At 36.6% G+C, this 21,201-nt stretch overlaps 1 protein-coding gene across 2 annotated transcripts; it reads left to right on the forward strand.

Annotated features, from left to right (window-relative positions):
- The first annotated feature begins 9,724 nt into the window (after window positions 1-9,724).
- LOC131048548 (ribonuclease TUDOR 1) lies at window positions 9,725-19,877 on the forward strand. 2 transcript variants are annotated; one of them, XM_057982543.2, is made up of 17 exons: window positions 9,725-10,013; window positions 12,083-12,240; window positions 12,693-12,767; window positions 12,953-13,066; window positions 13,327-13,431; window positions 13,542-13,748; window positions 13,876-14,085; window positions 15,696-15,803; window positions 15,983-16,153; window positions 16,282-16,473; window positions 16,583-16,951; window positions 17,118-17,348; window positions 17,583-17,771; window positions 18,331-18,411; window positions 18,490-18,684; window positions 18,833-19,213; window positions 19,377-19,877. In XM_057982543.2, exons 2-17 carry the CDS (start codon window positions 12,091-12,093, stop codon window positions 19,557-19,559), a joined length of 2,961 nt encoding a protein of 986 aa, XP_057838526.1. In that variant the 5' UTR covers window positions 9,725-10,013; window positions 12,083-12,090; the 3' UTR covers window positions 19,560-19,877. The 2 variants fall into 2 exon arrangements, with proteins under 2 accessions (XP_057838526.1, XP_057838527.1); XM_057982544.2 differs by lacking the exon at window positions 9,725-10,013 and adding an exon at window positions 10,185-10,203.
- The last annotated feature ends 1,324 nt before the right edge of the window (window positions 19,878-21,201 follow it).

Here is a 21,201-nt window from a genome sequence, read left to right on the forward strand (position 1 = left end):
ATATAGGATATCAAAGTAATCAAAACAACAAAATCTCATCATTGTCTAACTCAGTAATAGTTGCCCATTGAATAACTTATTACTCCCCTTCATTTTCATTCTTTCCGTGTCACTTACCGACATCTTTATACTTATCAAAACATACTTATTAAGATATGACGACATCATACTGAATCAGAAAATTAATTGCTTGAAATCAATGACAAAATAATATTATTAAGACAGTAATCATCCTTTCTTAGTTATACCAACAATCTTACTGGAATGCCAACACTCTCTCTTTGTGAAATGCTAACAGGTTACACGTTTCATGTTGCATGTCATGCAATTTTTGGAAGCTGACACGAGAAATGATACATTTTGTTGATGTGAATATATAAGACTAATTCATTTGAAAATTTTGGTGGATGAGATGTGTGTGTGAAGTCTGTATGAGCGAATGTGTGAATATTGGTAAATGTGTGAAGATTTTGGTGCTCTGATGTATGGCAGAGAAGGAAAATAGAGCAGAAAGTCAGAACAGTTGTAAAAGTCAATTTGAGAGTGACTGGAATTGCTTTTTGGCATAAGTAGATGCTATACTTCAGTTCATTCATTACTGTTATCAATTGTAATAACTTGTAAGGTAGTTATCCTTCCTTCGAGTTGTAGCCCTTCTTGTATTTGAACAATGAGCTCTAGACAGTGTGACTGAATGCAAGTGCACTCCCCTTATGTAATATTATCATACTCTTGTCCATAGTATAATAATATTGTGGGTTCAAATCCCACCGTAGTTTTTCCCTTTTCGGGTTTCCACATAAAAATATTGGTGTTATGATTGCTTTATGTTTTTGTACTTTACTTTCATTCTTATGCATCTGATGACTTAAGAATCAGCTTAATAAGTTTGTAAATTGTAAAATAATGATTCAACCCCCCACCTCTCAGTGGTCATTGATTCCAACAATTGGTATCAGAGCTTAGTTCCTTGGAAGAAACCTAATAACTAGAGGAAGATCTGGAAGATTGAATCAATGGACTCTGGTTTGTAGAAGCAACTTATTGTGGTACTTGAATATCTTGATGCAACTATGAAAGGGAAGAGTAGTCTGAAAAGAAGTCTAGAAGCAACTGAAAAATCTCATTGAATCTTTGAAAGAACAAGTGAACACATCAAGAGAGAAGAGAAAGGAGGTGATGGATAAACTCAAGGAGAAAGAAGAACAAAGCATTGACAATCAAACCCTACAAGACAATAAAGATGAATGTGAGATGCTTGCTAGAGAGAATGTAGTCTTGAAGAATGAGATGCAATCCGTTGTGATGATGCTGACAAAGGAGATTGATGAGAGAAAGAAGAATGAAGAAAATATGACTCTGTCATTGAAGGATAGATATGATGAATGTTGGAGGTTGAACTATGAGAATGATCAGTTGAAACTTGAATTGGTGCAATGCAAGAATGATGGACAGGAACTTGAAAGGCAGATCATAATTCAGAGAGATGATCTTTCTATTGCTAAAGAGTAAAGAGAAAAATTCAAATCTAGCTCAGGCAGGCTAGATGAGATGTTGGAAAGTCAGAGACATGGGAAAGACATGTGAGGACTTGGATATGAGAAAGGAGAATCCTTTGAATCTGAACAAAGCAATCATTAGAAAAACAAGAAACCTTCGGCAAGGCAACCTAATGGCTATAAATTCAATGGTAAATGTTTTGTTTGTGGTAAATTCGGTCACGTGGCAAATCAATGCAGAAATAAGATGAATAATAGGATGATGAATAATGGTCCTACCTTTACTGATCAATGTTTCATATGCAACAACTTTGGTCATAAGTCAAACATGTGCAAAACAATGATGAATAATTTTCAGAATAAGAGATGTTATGCTTGTCAAATGTTTGGACACATTTTTAATCAATGTAGAATGAGACCAAATCAAATGAACTTTAGGCCTATGCAAGGAAATGTTGTTTGCTATGCATGCAACAAATCTGATCACATTGCAAAATATTGTAGAAGTGAGAATGTAAGCAAGAATGCTTTGGTAGACAATAATAGATCAGATGAAAAAGACAAATCAAAGGTTGAATAAGTTAGAGAGAAGCATAAGAAGATGTGGGTTAAGAAGGAAGATTCAAATGTTCATAATGGCTCCACACCTGATTCTGGTGTTGGAACCTCATCCGGTAACTAAGGCATTTTGGCCTTGGGGAGAAACTTTTCATGCAGATCCTTAAAACCCCCTATCAGAGATTTGTAACCGTTTGAGGATGGTTGTGGATGATGGAGATTAGCTGTGTAGTTGACATCTGAAAGATTACATGCCTATATGAGTATTTGGTAATGAATTCTTGAGAAATAGGGTATCCGGAAAGCCTTTAGGGTTGTGCATTTATTACAACTTAAAGTTAGGTTTTTGGTGGATAAAAAAGCATTTCAATCATTCATTCTTCACATTGCAAACTAAGAGAAAGAGCAGTAGAGAAAGGCGAACGAGATTGAGTAGTGATAACTGAGTTTGAAGTGACCAGACAACGATTCTTAGCATCCAGTTGAATTTGAGAAGGTATTTATTCGTGTTCAAGCTGTTTTCACACCCTAATTTCAAAATGGCATCTGTATCTGGAATTGTAACCCCGTTGGTAGTTGGAATTACTGAAACGACAAGGGCAGTGTTTAAGCAACATCCATTCAAATTGGTTGAAGATGATCCAGAAGGAGCTTTTTCTTCTACACCGTATGGCATGTTGCACAATGAAGATATTAGGGTATATATTCACTGTAATATCAAGGAGCTTTGAAATGTGGACATGTTGTCACTATACACCAAGCATATGATGGAGGAAATGGGGAATTTGAAGCCCGAATTCAAATCATTTCAAGACAAGGGTTTTATCCAGTTTGTTCATTTTTCGGTGTTTGATGAATTCAAATGGGTTAGGTATATCTTGAGCCAAATCTACGATGAGTTTATATGGCTAGATAGACCTCACAAGATTACGAAGCAAGCCATTCAAGTTGTAACTTGTTTGAATGCAACTAGTGATATCCCCGGTCTGAGGAAAGTTCACAACACAATAGTAACATAGGTTGCTAGATCCCAACATGACAACTGGTTGATGACAATTAGTAATATCATTGAACATGATGTGAGATTTGCCTCAATGGTGACGAGATATAAGGTGTATTAGTCTAGCAAACAGAATTCAGTATCCGGTATTATTATATTTGTAGCCTATTAGATTCTTAAGGAGGACAAACAATATGATCTGTGTGGAGTGCTTCTCAGTGAGCTAATGAGCAACTTGAAGAAGATAAAACAAGATAAGAAACATGTTTTAAAATTCAGTTCTCTGATTGTTTTCTTAGCACTTTACTTCTTGAATGAAATCCCTGGAATAGGAAAAGTATAATGGGCTTATGATAAACCGATGGTAGTCCAAATTAAAGAAGATTTGTAGGGATTGGGTGATACTTTAGCTCAAAAATCTAATTCATGGGGATACTTCAAATCATTTCAAGCAAAAATGCAGAGCAGAGAGATGATCTCAAAAGATATTATTGAAAAATATGAGAACACAATATGCTTTATGGTAGAAAAAGATTAATGTCACATGGAGGCAGTTAAACCTAGAACCGTTTGGATCATGCCCATGGGGTATGAGGTAGATGGAAATACACTTGTGTAAAGCGAAAAAATCGAACCCTAGTCGTTCTCCCCTCCCCAACTCCAAGGAGAGAGAAGGGGGAGTCACTAGGGTTGATGGTTTTCACTTAGGAGGGACTTTACATTCAAAAGAGGGGTTGAAACCCACAAGATCCAATCCCACGCAATGCAAGATTGGATTCTATATGAGTTTCAAGGGTTTGTGATAGCAAGGATACCCTCTTTTGTAAAGAATGTAGATGGAAAGATTGAACTAGGAATGCATAGAAAGTGAGAAAGATTCGCTTATAAACTGAGTTAGGGATATAGGATGAAGCTGCGGACCTAGAATTAGCAGTAAAATGTCGAGACGACGCTGTCCTGCAAATTTGAGCAAAAGTTGACGGGACGATGGCGCCCGGCGTGCACACGGTCCTCCGAAAAATCCGCGAAACGAAGGGGGATCTGTTCGTCTCTGCACAAGGATTCCAGATCTTCAATTTCGACCGCGTACCTGCAACCTACACACAGAAAAGTGAAGACGATTGGGGGGTTAGGGATTAGGGGTTTGCCCTTAGGTCAAACCCAGGTTTTGGAATTAACCAAGAAATGAGAAATGCTGTAAATGTAATGTAAAGCAAGTACTAGTACCTTGTTGTAAGGATGTTTGTATCCTTATGTGCGAAGGTATAGATGTTGTTGTTTGTTGTATGTTGTATGTTGTAGCATGTAATGTGTTGTAAGTGATCTCCTCTTCAATGGTTGAATCCTTGTCTTGAATGCAACACTTAGCCTTGAATGGAGACTTAGAATGATCAATTGCTTGAAGGAATGCTTGAATGCTTGAATGCTTGAGTACAGTTTCCACGCTTTTTCCATCATATCGAATGAAAGAGGAAAATGTAGTTTATATACTTGTCAATTAGGGTTAAAAGACTGATTTTCCCGACCTTAGGGCGACCAGGAAATGTTATTTTCCAATTTGCAAACAAAAAGGCCCGAAGTCCCATAGGAGACCGGGCCCAAAATAGGGCCAGGGACCAGGGCGCTGGGCGCCATGGTCCTGGGGGACCAGGGCGCTGGGTGCTCTGGTCCCACCTCCCGGGACAGCAGGGTGCAAGGAGGATCAGGCCAGGGTGCTGGAAAAATGCAGTTTTTGGTGTCATGAGCAAGTTTCGGGGTCTCCATTCAGGTTTAGTGTTGCGTCGCCATCGTGAAGACCCAAATGCGGTCGAAATTGCAAGTGTCGTAATTTTAGGATGCTACAACTTGATGCATATGCTCAACACCTATTGAGTAAACCATCAGATGAGGAGGAAGAGAGGTTCGGTACTTACAAGTAGAAAGATTTAGATTTACATAAGAAATTCACTGGGTTAGCAAGGAAGAGGAAAGTCAGAAAGGAAGTTGAAGAGCTTATTGAACAAATGGGAATACAAAAATAAGCTACTAAAAGGGCTAGGGATCTAAACATATACTAAAGGAGGAGGATATGGTAAAGCCTAAGAAGTCAAAACCAATAACTGAATCTAATGAAGTGGTGAAAGAGGTAAAGAAGACAACTGCTTATGCAAGGGTAGTAAAGAAGCTTCAATCCAGTGGAGCCTAGCCGACCAAGAAGCCAAGAGCTAAAGCAGAGCCATCCAGTAGAGCCAGAGTGAGCAAGAAGCAGAAGTTTGAATTGGATGAAGTTCTGAAGTCCAGAAAAGTTGAAGGTACTTATGATGTTGTGCCCCCAATGTATTTGAATGAAATAATTGATGAAGATCTTAAGGATGGTAATTTGAAGAATGTGCCTGTATGCTATGAAAATTTTGATGATAAAAACCAAAGAGCTATAGAGGAAGTAGTTGTATAGTATATGGATGCTTATAGTAAAGCATTAATAGAAATATAATCCATGATACCCAAGAGCATATATGATATTTTGGATGCAAGGAGGCATACAACAAGTTTAGAGGATGAAATAATAAAGGAATATGTATTAGTGAATTTGAGTTCTATAATTTCTAAAGTTGAGGTTGTTAGACTCGTAAAGCTTGCAAAGGAGAGATTCAGAAGCAAGAAGAGAGTCAATAAAATCATGCTCGGTAAAATAGATGAAGTGACCAAAGAGACTGAAGAATTTTTGAGACAATTTTTGATAAATCATAGATATGATGTGAATCCTATACATGATGAAACTCAACCGGGAGAGAAATCATAGGATACATCTGTTCTAGAAGTTCATGCAGTCGTTGTTGATGTGCAGAAAGATCAAACATCTGAGAAGGCCATTTTGACAAAGTAGACTAATGTGCATGCAGTGCAGTTGATGTTGATCAGAGGGTTGATAACTCTGGTGCAGTTGAATAGGATCCTCCAGTGATAGAAGTTGTTTTAGATAAGGCAGCTGAGGATAAAGTTGATGCTAAAAAGGGTGAAGACAATGGTAAAAATGCAGAGGTGGCAGGAAAGGAGAAAGGAGAAGAGAAGGATGATCAGGTTTGGTGATAGTGGCAAGAGACACTGTAGCTGACAAAGAAAACCAAAGATGCTACTGATTCAGATTATTTTGCTCAAGAGCCTATTGATCTGAGTTCTTTATCTTTGATTCAAGCATTGAAGCTAGCAACTCTTGCACAAGCAAAAGCCAGTGAGGACCTACTCAAGTCCCATACCACAGATAAAGAGTTAATAACATTGGTAGGAGATGTATTGGAGAAAATTTTGCCATTTTTAAAACCAGACACAACTGATAATCCCTCTGATATGCTTAGAAGTATATTGAATGTTGTAGAATCTCATTTTGTGTCTTTGGAGAAGGCAAAATATACTAGAGTTTTGAATCGATTTAATGTTATGAGACTGAAAACATTTTTGAAGATGATTGAGAGTGATAGGGTAAGTTTAATAATTGCTATGAAGGGTATTCAAGATGCATTAGATGAAGGCGATCAAATATACAAGTCATGTCTAATTTTGCCAAAGTTTACTATGGAAGTTGACAAGAAAACAAGAGAATGTGAAGGCCCAACTAGCTAGTATGCCTCAGTCATATGCACCTCAATCAGTCCCAACTAGCAATTTTGAACCACAATTTTTGAGTATATTGGATAAGATTAAGAGTTTAAGTCAAGAAAAGGACAAAATTTTGGGTAGAGTGGGGAAGTGAGGAGTCTTATCACTCCCCTAATAGATTCTCTGATGAGTAGTATGCAAGATGCAAAGGATGCTCTAAACAAGAGTGTTCCGACAAATAGAAGAAGAGTAGAGATGCACACCTATCTCTTTAGTGGGATGATCAGTATTTTGGAGAGTCTGCAGAAAGCTTGGGATAACCACTTGCTGTCCCTATGAACAATTTTTGCATATATTTTCAAATTTTTGTCAACAACTGTACATATCCTTGTATATAAGTTTTGGCAGATTCTTATCTTTGGCATTGCTGTCAAAGTGGGAGAGAGCAGAGTGAAAAATGGTGCAAATCTTCATGGGGAGATTGTAGAGTCTTGGAGAATTTTGGGAGAATTTAAAATTTTGAAGTTTTGCAGTTTTAAGTGTATAGTTCATTTTTCACAGTGTTGCCATCAATGCCAAATGGGGAGATTGTTGGCAAGAGACACTGTTCTGGTGAAGATTGATGCACGAGGAATGCTTAGGAGTTGTCATTAATGGCAACCCAGTTTGGAAATCATATTAGATGTACATAGATTTGATTTATCGGAAGTCATATTGTTCATAAGGCATAAGTCTGGAAGGTGGAACACAGTAACTGGTAGAGTATGAGTACAGTTCGCATATCTTGATTTTGGTTGTGTAACTTTGGTTGTGGTGATAGAGGCAGATGATTTGAGGTTCAAGGCAGATTATTCCATAATCCTGATATCCGATGTTGATTCATGAGCAAGATTAAAGGTCCGGTATTCAGTAGTTTAGGAAGAGCAGGCTATTTTGGTGTAATGTGTGATGCAAAATCTTTGGGTTGATTTCGGTGATTGGTTTCATGTTTGAGGTAATTGGACCAACTTGTGTAAAGCTTTTTATCATTTTGTTTAGGTCTGCATATGGATTTGTGGACAAATTAAGCTAACTTAAGGTTACACATTTCATGTTGCGTGTTATGTGGTTTTTGGAAACCAACATGAGAAATGATTCATTTTGTTGATGCGAATATATAAGACTAATTCATTTGAGCATTTTGGTGGATGAGATGTGTGTGAGAAGTTTGTATGAGCGAATGTGCAAAGATTGGTAAATGTGTGTGAAGATTTTGGTGCTCTGGTGTATGACAAAGCAGGAAAACAGAGCAGAAAGTCAGAACAATTGCAACAATCAATTTGAGCCTAACCGGAACTGCTTTTTGGCATAATTAGATGCTATACTTCAGTCCATTCATTATTGTAATCAATTGTAATAACTTGGAAGGTAGCGAACCTTCCTCTAGGTTGCAACCCTTCTTGTATTTGAATAGTGAGCTCTCAACAGTGTGCCTGAATGCAAGTGCATTCCCCTTATGTAATATTATCATACTCCTGGCCATAGTATAATAATATTGTGGGTTCAAATCCCATCGTGGTTTTTCCCTTTCCGAGTTTCCACATAAAAATCTAGGTGTTATGATTGTGTGGTTGATTGCTTTATGTTTCTGCACTTTACTTTCATTCTTATGCATCCGATGTCTTAAGAATCAACTTAATAAGTTTTTAAATTGTAAAACACTGATTCACCCCCCTCTCAGTGTTCATTGATTCCAACAACCTTGACTAGGTAGTAGACATTATTCACTTTAACATTGAGCCTACAAGTGTATCGTAGTTTGTGTTTATCGTTGCAAATTAATATATTGATTCAATACTTTAGAGGGGGGTTATTTTTACGCAGAACAATTTTCCCCATGCATATTGGTGTTTCTTCTATTCTTTTTCTTTTGTGTTCTTGAAGTGTTAATTTACATGTTGTTATGCCTAAATTTACTCAGATTTACAAATTACATCATGTTTCCTCTAAGGGTTAATGAGATAGGAAATAAACCATGTCTGTTTCCACTTTGTGCTTGTATCAAGATATTTATAATTGGTTAAGAAAAAGAAACAAATGATACCTCAAGGTGCATATTGGTAGTCCTCTAGGATGTTCTTTTCCTTTTCAAGCTCAACACTTTGATAATGCAAGCCCCCCTACAACCTATTAAGATGATGGATCGAGCCCAAACAAGCTAGTTGCAAGGTAAACCTGGGTAGAGAGAATCAATCTTAGGAACCTACATGAGATGAACCCAAAGCCATTAACCAACTATGCCACCCATTTAGACTAATCTTAAGTAAATGTTGTTCTGTCCAGTGCACAAAGTGAAGTGTTTCTCTAATAAATAGTCCTTGTATGTTCTAGGAAAGCAAATGATTATAAGATAATGCTAGGATGTTTCTAAAATATGAATTAATGTCTTTAAATACGACTATGAAGCAATAATCACACGAACATGTATCAAATCAAGTCAAAATAGAGAAAAACAAGTAAGAGTTGGCAAAATTTAAAATCAAAATTTCAAAATTTATATAGCAGTTCTATGAACATGAAATTGGTTTCACATATGTAAAATTGACTCGATAAGAAAATGGCAATGTGAAAATGAAGAATAAATATTTAAACATGATTTATATCATAATTATCAAATATATATATAAAAAAACAAATGAAATCCACAAGAATGTGTCTAGAGATGCATATAAATATAAACCTACCTCCGTATAAATTACCCTTTTTTAATACGGTCTTCCAATCATAAATAAGAACCCGCACTTCACAGGTACACACTTTTTATCCCTTGCAATTTGCGAAATCTTCTATTTTTATCCAATGTAAACTCCGCCACAAAAAAACACTGAAGTGAAACTCGAGTTTTACACATATAAACCCACTTGCATTAATATTTCAATTGAAAAAAAAACGAACGGTAGACAGGCGCAATAAATAGATTTGGATATACAAGTCCAATACGGACGATTGCAGATTCTCCAGCAGGTTCGGGCAAGATCTTAGCCGTATAAGCTGAGAGTCAAAATTTTGTTTCAGTTAAATTCGCGAGATGTCAATAAACTGAAAGAACATGTGATTGAAAGACAGTTTGCGGTCGCGGTTTTTGGAGGTTTCTAATTTTTAGTTTTATTATTTACCAGGACTTTGTTCCTTATATACTGAAAACACTGGAGGATTCCTTCTCTTCCTGTTTCTTCGATTGGATCAATATTCGTCCTTTCCCAATAGATTTATAGCTAAAAAAAATCTATTCTGGCAGATCACATGTTAGAGGGTTGAAGATCCTATTTTCAGGCTTGATTTGGTGTAGTTCAAGGCCTCTGAGGCCTTTTCCCTGTGGGCGGATCTCTCTAAGCAGATAGGTATGGAGGGTTTTAGATTTTTGAATTCGGTGTGTTTTTCACAGTCAAGTTAGTGTCCTTTTCACAGATTTATCAAAAAATAAGCAGAAGAGAACGAAATAAAATAAGAGAAAGCAGACATGAGAGATCGATGAGGTCTGCTGGTGCTGTGTTCAAAAACTTGTCTTTTTGTTTTGATCAGAAAACTTGGGTGGAGTATTTTTTCCATTTGATCTGCGTTTTCTGATCCAAAATTGCTTTTTGGTATATCATTTGAAATTTTTAGAAGGATGTGTGGGTTGTATGATTTTGTTGTCTTGTATAAAAATTTTAGATTTAAGATATTTGGGTTCGATGTTATCTTATTAAAAATGCTTCTGGATCTGGATATGTGCATTGGTGGGGGATTGGTAGTAATCCATGAAATTTTTATGTTATTAATTTTAACTACGATGGCCTGAGATTCATGGTGGGCGTTGGCAGTGTGTACAAATCCTGATTACTTTCTGACGGAATGAGGGGTTGACTGGGCTTAGCTACAGGAAAAACATGATTTTTTTTCTCCAATGTTTTGTTCACTGCATATAGAATCAATGTTTGGGGATCCGTTTATTTAAATGATCAATGCCGCTTGGTATATAGACAAGAGTCTAGGATATGCCATTCAGTCTGCCTCTATGTGCCTCTATGTTGGCCCCAAATGTAGGAGTATCCGTTAATGTGCAATTCATTGTTCTTTCATTTATCATAGATGTCTTTATTATCCTTGTTAATCGATTTTTTCGATTTTAAATTGGTAGGCTCCCGGTCTCAAACTTCTTGGGTGCAGAGACTAACACGTTTCAAAATATATTCACTGTTCCACCACGGTAAATGCATACCCTATTTGTTTGCCTTGTTGATCAGATTTTAATTTTCTGTCAGTAGTCTCCGACACCAAGCTCCTTGGGTTTGAGTGTGGAGTTCAACATGTTTCAGTATGTACGTATTGTTGACATGACTTCATATGGTTGTGCCTTTGACATGGACTGGACATCCTTCTAGGATATATCATATCCTTCTTGGATACTGGAGTTGAAGCATGATTAGAAATAGTTTCTGGGAGTGCCATAATCCTGATTTTGCAACTACTAGATTAAGCGATCATTTTCTTATTCAAAATAGTAATAGTATTGCCCATGCTGGAGTATCAATTAAATTATTGTATTACCTTTAACCTACGGTTAGGCGGTGAGGCTCTGTGCACCCATCCGTTTGATTTTCCCCAGATTTCTCATCAGTGAGAGAGATAATTTGGTTTATGTGCATCTCTGTCACTATCATCCTTATATTGCAGTAAATACTGTTGTATTCTCTTCAGTTTCTGTGATTTAGTTTCCATTTAAATTTGAAGATTTCTAATAGGCTAATACTTGGAATATCCAGACTTTTTGTGGACGACTTTAATACAATCGAGCTGGATGTTTGGTTGTTAGAAGTTAGAGCCACCCTAAAAGAATTTAGGATGACAAAATGTAATTTTCAAACAGAGTAGAACATGATAATAATACCGATTTTGTTATAAATTATATACCTAGAGGTTTGATGATCATCAATCATCACATATCCATTGGGTCATTGTACCTCATGATTCCTATTTTCCTGTCGACTTGAATTTTAAATTTTTTATTTTGAATTGATGAGATTCAGCCTTGAGATTCATGCCCCACAGGGTTCTCAGGTTCTGGCATGGCATGGTCTGGAATATGTGCATTTAGAGATTCAACACGTCTCGATTTTGCAACAATTAGATGAGGGCACTATCATATCTGCAAACTGCCATTGTCTATATGTTGGAACGAGCTGACTTTGAGCTGCAAGTTCAATCTTTAATGCATTAATACATTCAAGTTTGCAACTACAGTATAACATATGAATCTGATTCCCTAATATGTACAGAAAGAAAATAATGAGACCAATTTTGTTCTTCCGAACTTGTTTTCTGATTTTCAATGCTATGTGTAGTTTTTAATTTCTATTGTTATGATTGCATGGGTTGAAGAGAAAACAATGGCTATGAATTTCTTGAATTTGAATTGGTGCATTTGCAGTTTTAAATATGGCTTCGACAGCACCGGCTTCAGGATGGCTGAGAGGAAAAGTAAAAGCAGTGCCTTCTGGTGATAGTCTTTTGATAATGGGAAGTGCAAAGACAGAGCTGCCACCTGAAAAGACAATCACACTGGCATCTATTATAGCACCTAAACTGGTAATTTTCTTTTCTTGAATGTGTTCTCTGTGCTGTGCATTTTTTCTGGACCTTTGTAGTGCCTGTTCTATCTTTCTGGGAGATTCAAATTCATTTGGGTCAATTATTGTATATGTTTTTGAGTTTTTATGAATTGCTCTCTCAGGAACTTTCTATTATTAAATTTTTAGTTAGCTCTGAGTATTTCTGTAGGTGCCGATTGCTTACTGTCTTTTTCATTTCTAGGGATGATGTTTGAATATTTGTGTTAAGTAATATAAAACATACCCTGCAATTTTCAACTCAAATTTCTCTGTTTGTATAAAGTTTAATGATAAAGAAAACAAATTCCCAGTTTTAATTTGTTTTTCTTACAGCCAACTGCGTTTCCAATCTGTTTGAGCTTATTATTGCACATGATTGGCTTGTGACATTCTGTGATTGGAGTAACATAATATTTCTATGCAATGCAGGCTCGCAGAGGGACTGAAGATGAGCCGTTTGCATGGCAGAGTAGAGACTTTTTGAGGAAGCTCTGTATTGGAAAGGTGCTGAAAGTCGCTTGCTTTTGCACATTCTTGATAAATGATATGTTTCCACTCCATTTTTGACTTGTGATATAATAACGAAAGTTATTGCAATTGATAAATGATATGTTTCCACTCCATTTTTGATTTGTGATAATAACGAAAGTTATTGCAAAATTCAATCATTTGTTGTCTGATTTTGGCAGGAAGTAACCTTTCGAGTTGAGTACACTGTACCCTCAATAAACAGGGAATTCGGATCAGTTTTTCTTGGTGACAAAAATGTTGCCTACATGGTTGTTTCCGAAGGATGGGCAAAGGTACGTTTTGTCCATTTTTAATTGTAAATATTTACAATCCTTTGACTTTTTTGTCAAATGTTTCAAAATTCATTAGCATAGAAATCCGCTTAATGAAATTGATGATTCCTCTGACAGAACCTGTTTTGTTGTAAATAAGTTTCCTTTTGTTGCGTGAGATTTTTCTTCCACAAGTTTAGTCACAGTTTATTTAAATATTTTAAGTTATCTCCCATTCATTGAATTGATCTTGATACATAGCAAAGTATTTGGAATAATAGGTTAGGGAAGCAGGACCACAAAAAGCAGAAGTGAGTCCTTATATAGCAGAGTTACGACGGCTGGAAGAGCAAGCTAAAACACAAGGTTTGGGCCGTTGGACCAAGGTGATAAGAATATTTAGTTGCTCACAGTTTTTTAAGGCTTGGATACTAGCTTATAAGGATTACTGGGCTAGCATGCTTTTGTGTGCTACTTATGCATTTATTTTTTGCAGACACCTGGTGCATCAGGGGAATCCGTCCGGGAGCTGCCTCCATCAGCGATTGGTGATCCAAGCAATTTTGATGCAATGTCTCTCTTAGCGGCAAATAAAGGAAAACCCATGGAAGCTTTTGTGGAGCAAGTTAGAGATGGTAGTACACTACGGGTTTATTTACTCCCCGAGTTCAATTTTGTTCAAGTGTTCATGGCAGGGATCCAGGTGAGTTATTTAACTTATTCCATTTTTACTGTCATTCAGTTAAACTTTTCTTGCATTTTGTGATTTCTATGATGGAACCTTTTTCTAATTCATGTTTCGTTATATACATGATTGTCTGTTGACACAGTCTCCTTCTATGGGAAGAAGAGCTGCTGCACCAGAAGTCCCAATACCCTCTGACGTGGTCTCAGAGGATATAAATGGGGAAGTTGAAACAACATCTTTAACAACGGCACAGAGGCTTGCTGCATCCACAGCTGCAGCTTCTGAAGTCCCACCAGATCCATTTGCCCGAGAGGCAAAGCATTTTGCAGAATTGCGAGTGTTAAATAGGGATGTGAGTTCCCTGCTTCATTTCTGATTTTCATTTTTTATTTTTTAAAGTGAAACCTTTTCTTACCAAATGTTATTCCAAGTGGTTGACTTAATGGAGGTTATTGGTTCATGTAAACAAAATTTTATCCAGCTGTTGAATGCGGTTCTTTCTAACTTGAAGATATAAGGATAAATATAATACAAACAGTGACCAGAGTGGCAGTTGTGCTATAACGAATTTGAATAGCAGTACAAAAAGTTGGTGCATTTAGACTAGAAATTTAACGAAAATTGCACAATGCCTTGGAATTCACCTCATGAATTGACCGGACTCATGACATTGTTCATTGTTTCTCCCCAGTTGATTTAATTACCTGCATTTTTGTATTTTTATTCTCAGCAGATTTAGTTACTTTTCCTATCATCTCCATACTCCTGATAGTAATTGCTCTTGGTCTGTCATCTGTTGAAGGGATTTGGCATATCTTCCTGATAAAAGTCCATGTCCTTCATATGTTGCAGCTGTCCATCACCATTCCATATGCATCACTTTGCCAATCCCTGTAAGGCTGTGGTCCCATGGAGGGGGGCTTCCTAAAAAGTTTGAGTGGGTGCTGCTGAGATTTTTCAGGAATATTTTAAAGTTGATGGCCTTTAAATTTGGTAGTGCAGTTCAGCTTAAAAGTTTAAGCTCCAAAATTTTGGGAAGCTAGTGGTCTCATGAACAATTCTGTGCGTAAAATTAATAAACATCGATTTTCCTCCATTTCTTTTTCCGGTGGGAATTTAAAATGTCAGATTATTGACAAATGGCAAAAAAAATTCCTAAGCTGGTGGGGCGATTTCTAGGCCCACCCCAATTTCACCAGCTCAAATTTGCATTCCTAAAAGGGTAGGGGCTGCTAATTTTCAGGAAAACATTCCAGTTAATCATTTAGCATTATTTTTTTTTGCTTCATGGGACCTCCTGCTCCACAAAAGTAGATCCTGAAGCCCCCCCAGGCACCTCACCCTCAGGGTCATCTTGGTTTTACATGTCTCTAGACAGTGACTACCTTTCTTCAAGGATGCATTGATTGCACCAAGAACTTGCTACGTTCCCCTTCTCCAGCTAGGATTCTCTGATTCCACCATGAACTTGCTACTTTTCCCTTCTCCAGCATATACACATTTTGCAATGTTAGTATCATTGCCATTATTTGACAAACCCTCTTCTGTGTCCTGCTCTTTTTGCTTTCTCAGTCTCTCTGCCATTTTGGTTCGATTAATGATACATTCATACCTTGCATTTGAATGTCATGTGTTTTGAAATCTTCTCGACCGCTTTTCTGAATTATGATAAGGTACCCTCTAGTAGTATGCTGGACCAAAAGCATTGTCTTCTACCAATTTAATTTTGACTTGGGAACAATGCGAAGCTCTGTACTGAACTGTACCTTCTGAAAGTTGATTACGTTTTAATTTATCTAAGCTTGAAATTTAATCAAGAGCTTTCTGAATTCTTTTTATTTACCTTCTCAATTCTTTTCCCTCAATTTTGCTTATTTCAAAATTTGCTACTTTTCGGGTCCTTTTCTTTTTGTTTTAATCCATGCAATTTTTTTGATAAGAATTGTGATCGAAAATTTGCAGGTTCGGGTTGTTTTAGAAGGGGTCGACAAGTTTAGTAATTTAATTGGTTCAGTACATTACCCTGATGGTGATGTTGCAAAGGATCTTGCTTTAGAACTCGTGGAAAATGTAAGTTCTTTTTTGTGAGCTTGACATTTTGAAGTTCTTTTCTCTAAATTGATAATGCCATCTCTGAAGCATTTTCTTCTGACTGTTTATGCTACACATTATTCTTTGTTTTCATTTTATTGCCTGGCGACCTTATTTGTTTTTTGGTTTTCTCTATCTGCCTTCCTTTTTCATCCCAGGGTCTAGCTAAATATGTTGAATGGAGTGCTAGTATGATGGAGGAGGATTCCAAAAGGCGCCTCAAAAATTCTGAGCTCCAGGCAAAGAAAGATCGATTGAGGATCTGGACTAATTATGTGCCACCACCGTCAAATTCAAAAGCTATTCGTGATGACAAGTTCACTGGAAAGGTTTGTCTTCTTTTGTAGAGATTGATTGCTGTGTTATAAGATTGTGTTTTTATCTATTCCCAATTGTCCTCTGCAAACAAAATACAGCTGCATTTTGTTTTGTGTGCATAATTTCCCAATATTTTCAGGTTATTGAAGTTGTTAGTGGAGATTGCATTGTTGTTGCCGATGATGCGGCTCCCTATGGAAGTCTTTCGGCTGAACGCCGGGTTAATATGTCAAGTATAAGATCTCCAAAAATGGGAAGAAAAGATGAAAAGCCAGCTCCTTATGCTCGTGAAGCAAAGGAGTATTTACGTACTAGATTAATTGGCAAACAGGTATCCTCAATTTGTAGCAATTGCAAATAGTTTATTTTGTTAGTTCTTTTACAAGATTTATGAGGTTTGAAATTAGGGATTATAATTTGGTATCTTTACTTTTTTGCAGGTCTATGTAACAATGGAATATTCTAGGAAAGTTGTAGGGACTGATGGTCCTGCACCACCACCTCCATCATCAGCAGCGCCAGATTCAAGAGTTATGGATTTTGGTTCCGTCTTTCTAGTATCTCCTTCTAAGGGTGAGCTCGAGGATGTTGTCCCCACAATATCAACTTCCAACCAACCAGATGGAATTAATGTTGGTGAGATGGTGGTTGCAAGGGGATTTGGAACTGTAATTAGACACAGAGACTTTGAGGAGCGGTCAAACTTTTATGATGCTCTACTTGCTGCAGAATCACGAGCCCTTCATGGAAAGAAGGGAATACACTCAGCCAGGGATCCTCCTGTGATGCATATTCAAGATCTTTCAATGGTAAATAAAAACTTTTGGAAAATCCTATTAGCAAAATCAGATATATGTTCTTACCTCTAATTGATTAATAATTTTTTGGAACCAATTAGATTGAATTTTGTCATGAAAGTAAATGCTAGTATAATTTGAAATTTTGAATAATATTGTCTTCAAATATTTTTTGCAGGCGTCTGCCAAAAAAACCAAGGATTTTCTACCATTTTTGCAACGAACAAGAAGGTTATCCGCCATAGTTGATTTTGTCTTAAATGGACATCGTTTTAAATTAGTAATTCCAAAGGAGACATGCACTATTGCATTTTCATTTGCTGGTGCAAGATGCCCAGGCCGTGGTGAACCATATGCAGATGAAGCAATTGCATTCATGCGCAGGAAAATACTGCAACGTGATGTTGAGGTATGTAGGTTTTGGAAAGCAAATTTATGATTACATTGGAATTGTTTCAATTGTTTGGAACCATTGTTAGTCAGTGGCTATCATTTGTGAGGGCAGCAATGTGAATTTTAGTCATGTAAAACCTCTTTATATCGGGAAAAATATTATGATAGAATGATTTAAGTTTTGCAATCTGCACAGAACTAATAAAAATAGTGCTCATCTAATATTAGACTGGATATTTTCAAATGGCAGATAGAGGTTGAGACGGTGGATAGGGTTGGCACTTATTTGGGATCCCTCTGGGAGTCTAAAACAAACATGGCAGTAGCATTGTTGGAGGCTGGTCTTGCCAAGCTACATCCATCCTTTAGTGCTGAAAGGACAGTTGATGGCCACCTTCTTGCTCAGGCTGAAGAAAATGCACGAAAGCAACGTTTGAAGGTTTGGCTTTTCACCTCCTCATTAGTTTAATGACCTATTAGATTTGTTGTAAGAGATAGACCAGCTTGGGCTCTAATCTATAATCTTCCAGGTTTTGTTGGGAACTCCAACAATGAGCCACAATTCCTTCACAGATTCGGGTTTTTTTGCTTGATCGAACTCCCAATACCTCTGTCAAGCCACACATTGCTCGAGTGTATACTACCATCTAGATCTAGTATCGTGTAAAACTTGAACCAACTATGACGAGAACTTTGATCTCCCATCAGTAGTACTTGGTGTTATACTTGTGAGCCCTTGACCCTTTGACCCTTCAACATTATAATGAATTGGACCTCCAACGTTATGAATGAATTGTACCTCTTAACAGGATTAATGAATTAGACTTTCCTGGGGTAGATTGTGTTTCAAATCGGATCAATAAATTAATCATTAGAAAGTGTGCTATCATTTTTTCTTTAGTAGGAATTTTGAAGATGTGTATGTTATCAGTCTGAAAGGGAAAACTTGGTAGATATATATGTAGGTATATATATTTACTAACATTCCAGAGTTCCAGGTCTGGGAAAATTATGTTGAAGGTCAAGAAGCTGCTAATGGAAGTGCTTCTGATTCAACATCAAAGAAGGAAGTGCTGAAGGTGATTATTGCAAGTTATGTACTAGGGTATTATGCCTCTCATGTTCTGCGACATCTAAATTTCCTGTAAATTTTGTAGGTTCTTGTTACCGAAGTTCTTGATGGTGGGAGATTTTATGTTCAAGTTGCTGGTGACTCCAGAGTTTCTTCCATTCAGCAGCAGCTTGCTAATTTGAGTGTCCAAGAAAAGGCTCCTGTTGTAGGCTTCAATCCGAAAAAGGGAGATATTGTTCTTGCACAGTTTAGTGCAGATGGTTCCTGGAACAGGGCAATGGTGAGTTTTTTGGAGAAACATTAGCTGCCTTCATTGAGCTTGATATTTGCATTATGATTTCTCCTCTGCTATTTTTCTTAGATTCAGGTTTTAATATTATTACAGTTGTCTAAGCCGTCTATTTGTCATTTCTATTTCAACCATGCAGGTGGTTAATGCTCCACGAGGAGGAAGTATAGCCTCTCCAAAAGATCTATTTGAAGTGTTTTACATTGACTATGGTAACCAAGAAAATGTTCCTTACAGTAAGATGCGACCATCGGAGGGATCTGTCGCTTCTGCTCCTGGTCTAGCACAACTTTGCAGCCTGGCATACATAAAAGTGCCTGGGTTAGATGAGGACTTTGGAAATGAGGCAGCAGAATACTTTAGTGAGTGTACATTGAGAACTTCTAAGGAACTCATGGCTATGGTAGAAGAAAGAGACACCTCTGGAGGAAAAGTAAAAGGGCAAGGGACAGGACCTGTGTTAGTAGTAACCCTTGTCGATGCTGAAGCAGGCTCAAGTATAAATGCAGCAATGCTTCAGGTAATGGAGGCTTTTCTTCACAAGCACCATTATTTTGAACTTTAAAAAGGGAATTCATACATTTTGCCATCGATTTCCTGTAAATACATTTTGATTATTACTCTTTGCCCGGACATTTCTTGGCTAGGGTTATTGATCTCTTTTGCAATTTTCTATTTCACAGGAGGGTCTTGCTCGATTGGAAAGGAAGAAAAAGTGGGATACCAAAGAAAGGCAGCTTGCACTTGATAATTTAGAAGAGCATCAGGACAAGGCCAAACAGGGGAGGTTGAACATGTGGCAGTATGGAGATGTCGATTCGGATGAAGATGAAGCTCCTTCGGCCTGGAAAGGTGGTCGTCGGTAGGGTGGTAGAGCCATCAGAGTGTTAACTGATAAGTTATTTTTCTAGGATTAGCTGTACTCTTAATGATCTGGAATGGAGGTACTGTTTTGCCCTTCAAATCTTACGATTGGGCAGTTTTGAGATGTTTTAATTTAAGAAACGATGTTTTTATTTGTGAGAGTACAACACTAATAATCTTCTTCATTATGAGGGGAAGTTTGCTGCACAATAATGTAGCAATTTGGACTAATAAGAGATGAGAATCATAGGCGTTTCTTATTGCAAACTTTCAAATATGATTTTTACAAGTACAAATAAAGCAATTGTACATTATCTGCATCATGAATGTCCATTTGCTGCGTTACCATTGTGGAGACATCGTTTTTGTGAAACTATAATGCGCAGATTATGTTTCTTATTATATTTCTACTTAGTAATTGATTTCTTGACAATGCTTGCCAGAAAGGTAATGGAATAACTGCCTGAATGTGATAGCTATTCTTGTAATAACTAGACCATACAAGAAGCTAATCTTATGTTGATATTTCAAGGTCTTTCAGATGACAAATTTTATGGCTTGTTAAATTAAAATAAATTAAATAAACAAAGATAATTTTAAATAGAACTGAAGTAATTCTTTAAAAAATGTAATAACTCAAAATTGATAGAGGGGAGAGGGCTCTATAATGGAGCTGGGTAAAATAAGTCTTTTAGTGGAGCATTAAATATGTGATGTCAATACTTATCTTGAAAAAGATTTCAGTAAATTTAATAAAGCAATCAATTATGTGATGTCACATCATCTCACCATTAATCATCACTTAGTGCACCAATAAACATGATTTAGTGCACAACTTAGTGCACCAATGAACATGATTTAATGTGCAGCTTTAGTCTTTTTTTTTGGGACTATTTTGGACACCTCAATTAAAAAACATGCTGATGTAGCATCATATTTGAGCATGTGGATTCAAAACCAATTTTCTAAATACTTGACAAGTAAGCAGCTCTACAAAATTGAGTGATTTAAAATAAAAACTTAGAATTTTGAGAGGCACAAAATTAGAGTGCTCTATAATATCCTCTCTTGAACATATTTTAAAAAATAACTTATTAAATGTAACTATCTATAAGATCCCCTCCTGAAAATATTTTAAAAAATAACTTATCAATGTAATTATGAAAAATATCTTTTAAATAGATATATTTATAGATATTTGAGAGAGTAACTTTATTAAATGTAACTATCATCATAATCTGTAAAGTACCTTTTTGAAGGTGGAGACTCGAGATTATTTTCTTTTTTCACATAGTTTCAAGTTAGTAGGTAAGTACTTAAAAAAATCTCTTCTTCCAAAAAAAAGGAAAGAATGACTTGAAGAATGGAGTGTTCTCAATCACTTTTCCATGGTAAGTAATCCGAGCTTTTTGAAAGTGAATATTTTGAAATTGTTTTCTTACACAGTTTCAAATTATTAATTTAGGTGGTCTGTACTTAAGTATTTTGAAATAGGTATTTGGAGCTTAGAACATTGTACTTTGAAAGGCATATTTGGAGCTTAGATCACAGGACCAATAACCAATAATACATTTATGAGTGTATTTTATTATAGATACTTTTTCATCATCCTATGTTCATGTATGGAAATTAGCAACTGCTATG

The sequence above is a fragment of the Cryptomeria japonica genome, chromosome 9 (assembly GCF_030272615.1).
Source record: "Cryptomeria japonica chromosome 9, Sugi_1.0, whole genome shotgun sequence".
Taxonomy (NCBI): domain Eukaryota; kingdom Viridiplantae; phylum Streptophyta; class Pinopsida; order Cupressales; family Cupressaceae; genus Cryptomeria; species Cryptomeria japonica.

Coding starts and splice junctions, on each gene's coding strand:
- LOC131048548 (XM_057982543.2), top strand. CDS start 12,091: ATGGCTTCGACAGCACCGGCTTCAGGATGGCTGAGAGGAAAAGTAAAA. Junction 13,749..13,875: donor TGTTCATGGCAGGGATCCAG/GTGAGTTATTTA, acceptor CTGTTGACACAG/TCTCCTTCTATGGGAAGAAG. Junction 18,412..18,489: donor CAAAGAAGGAAGTGCTGAAG/GTGATTATTGCA, acceptor TAAATTTTGTAG/GTTCTTGTTACCGAAGTTCT.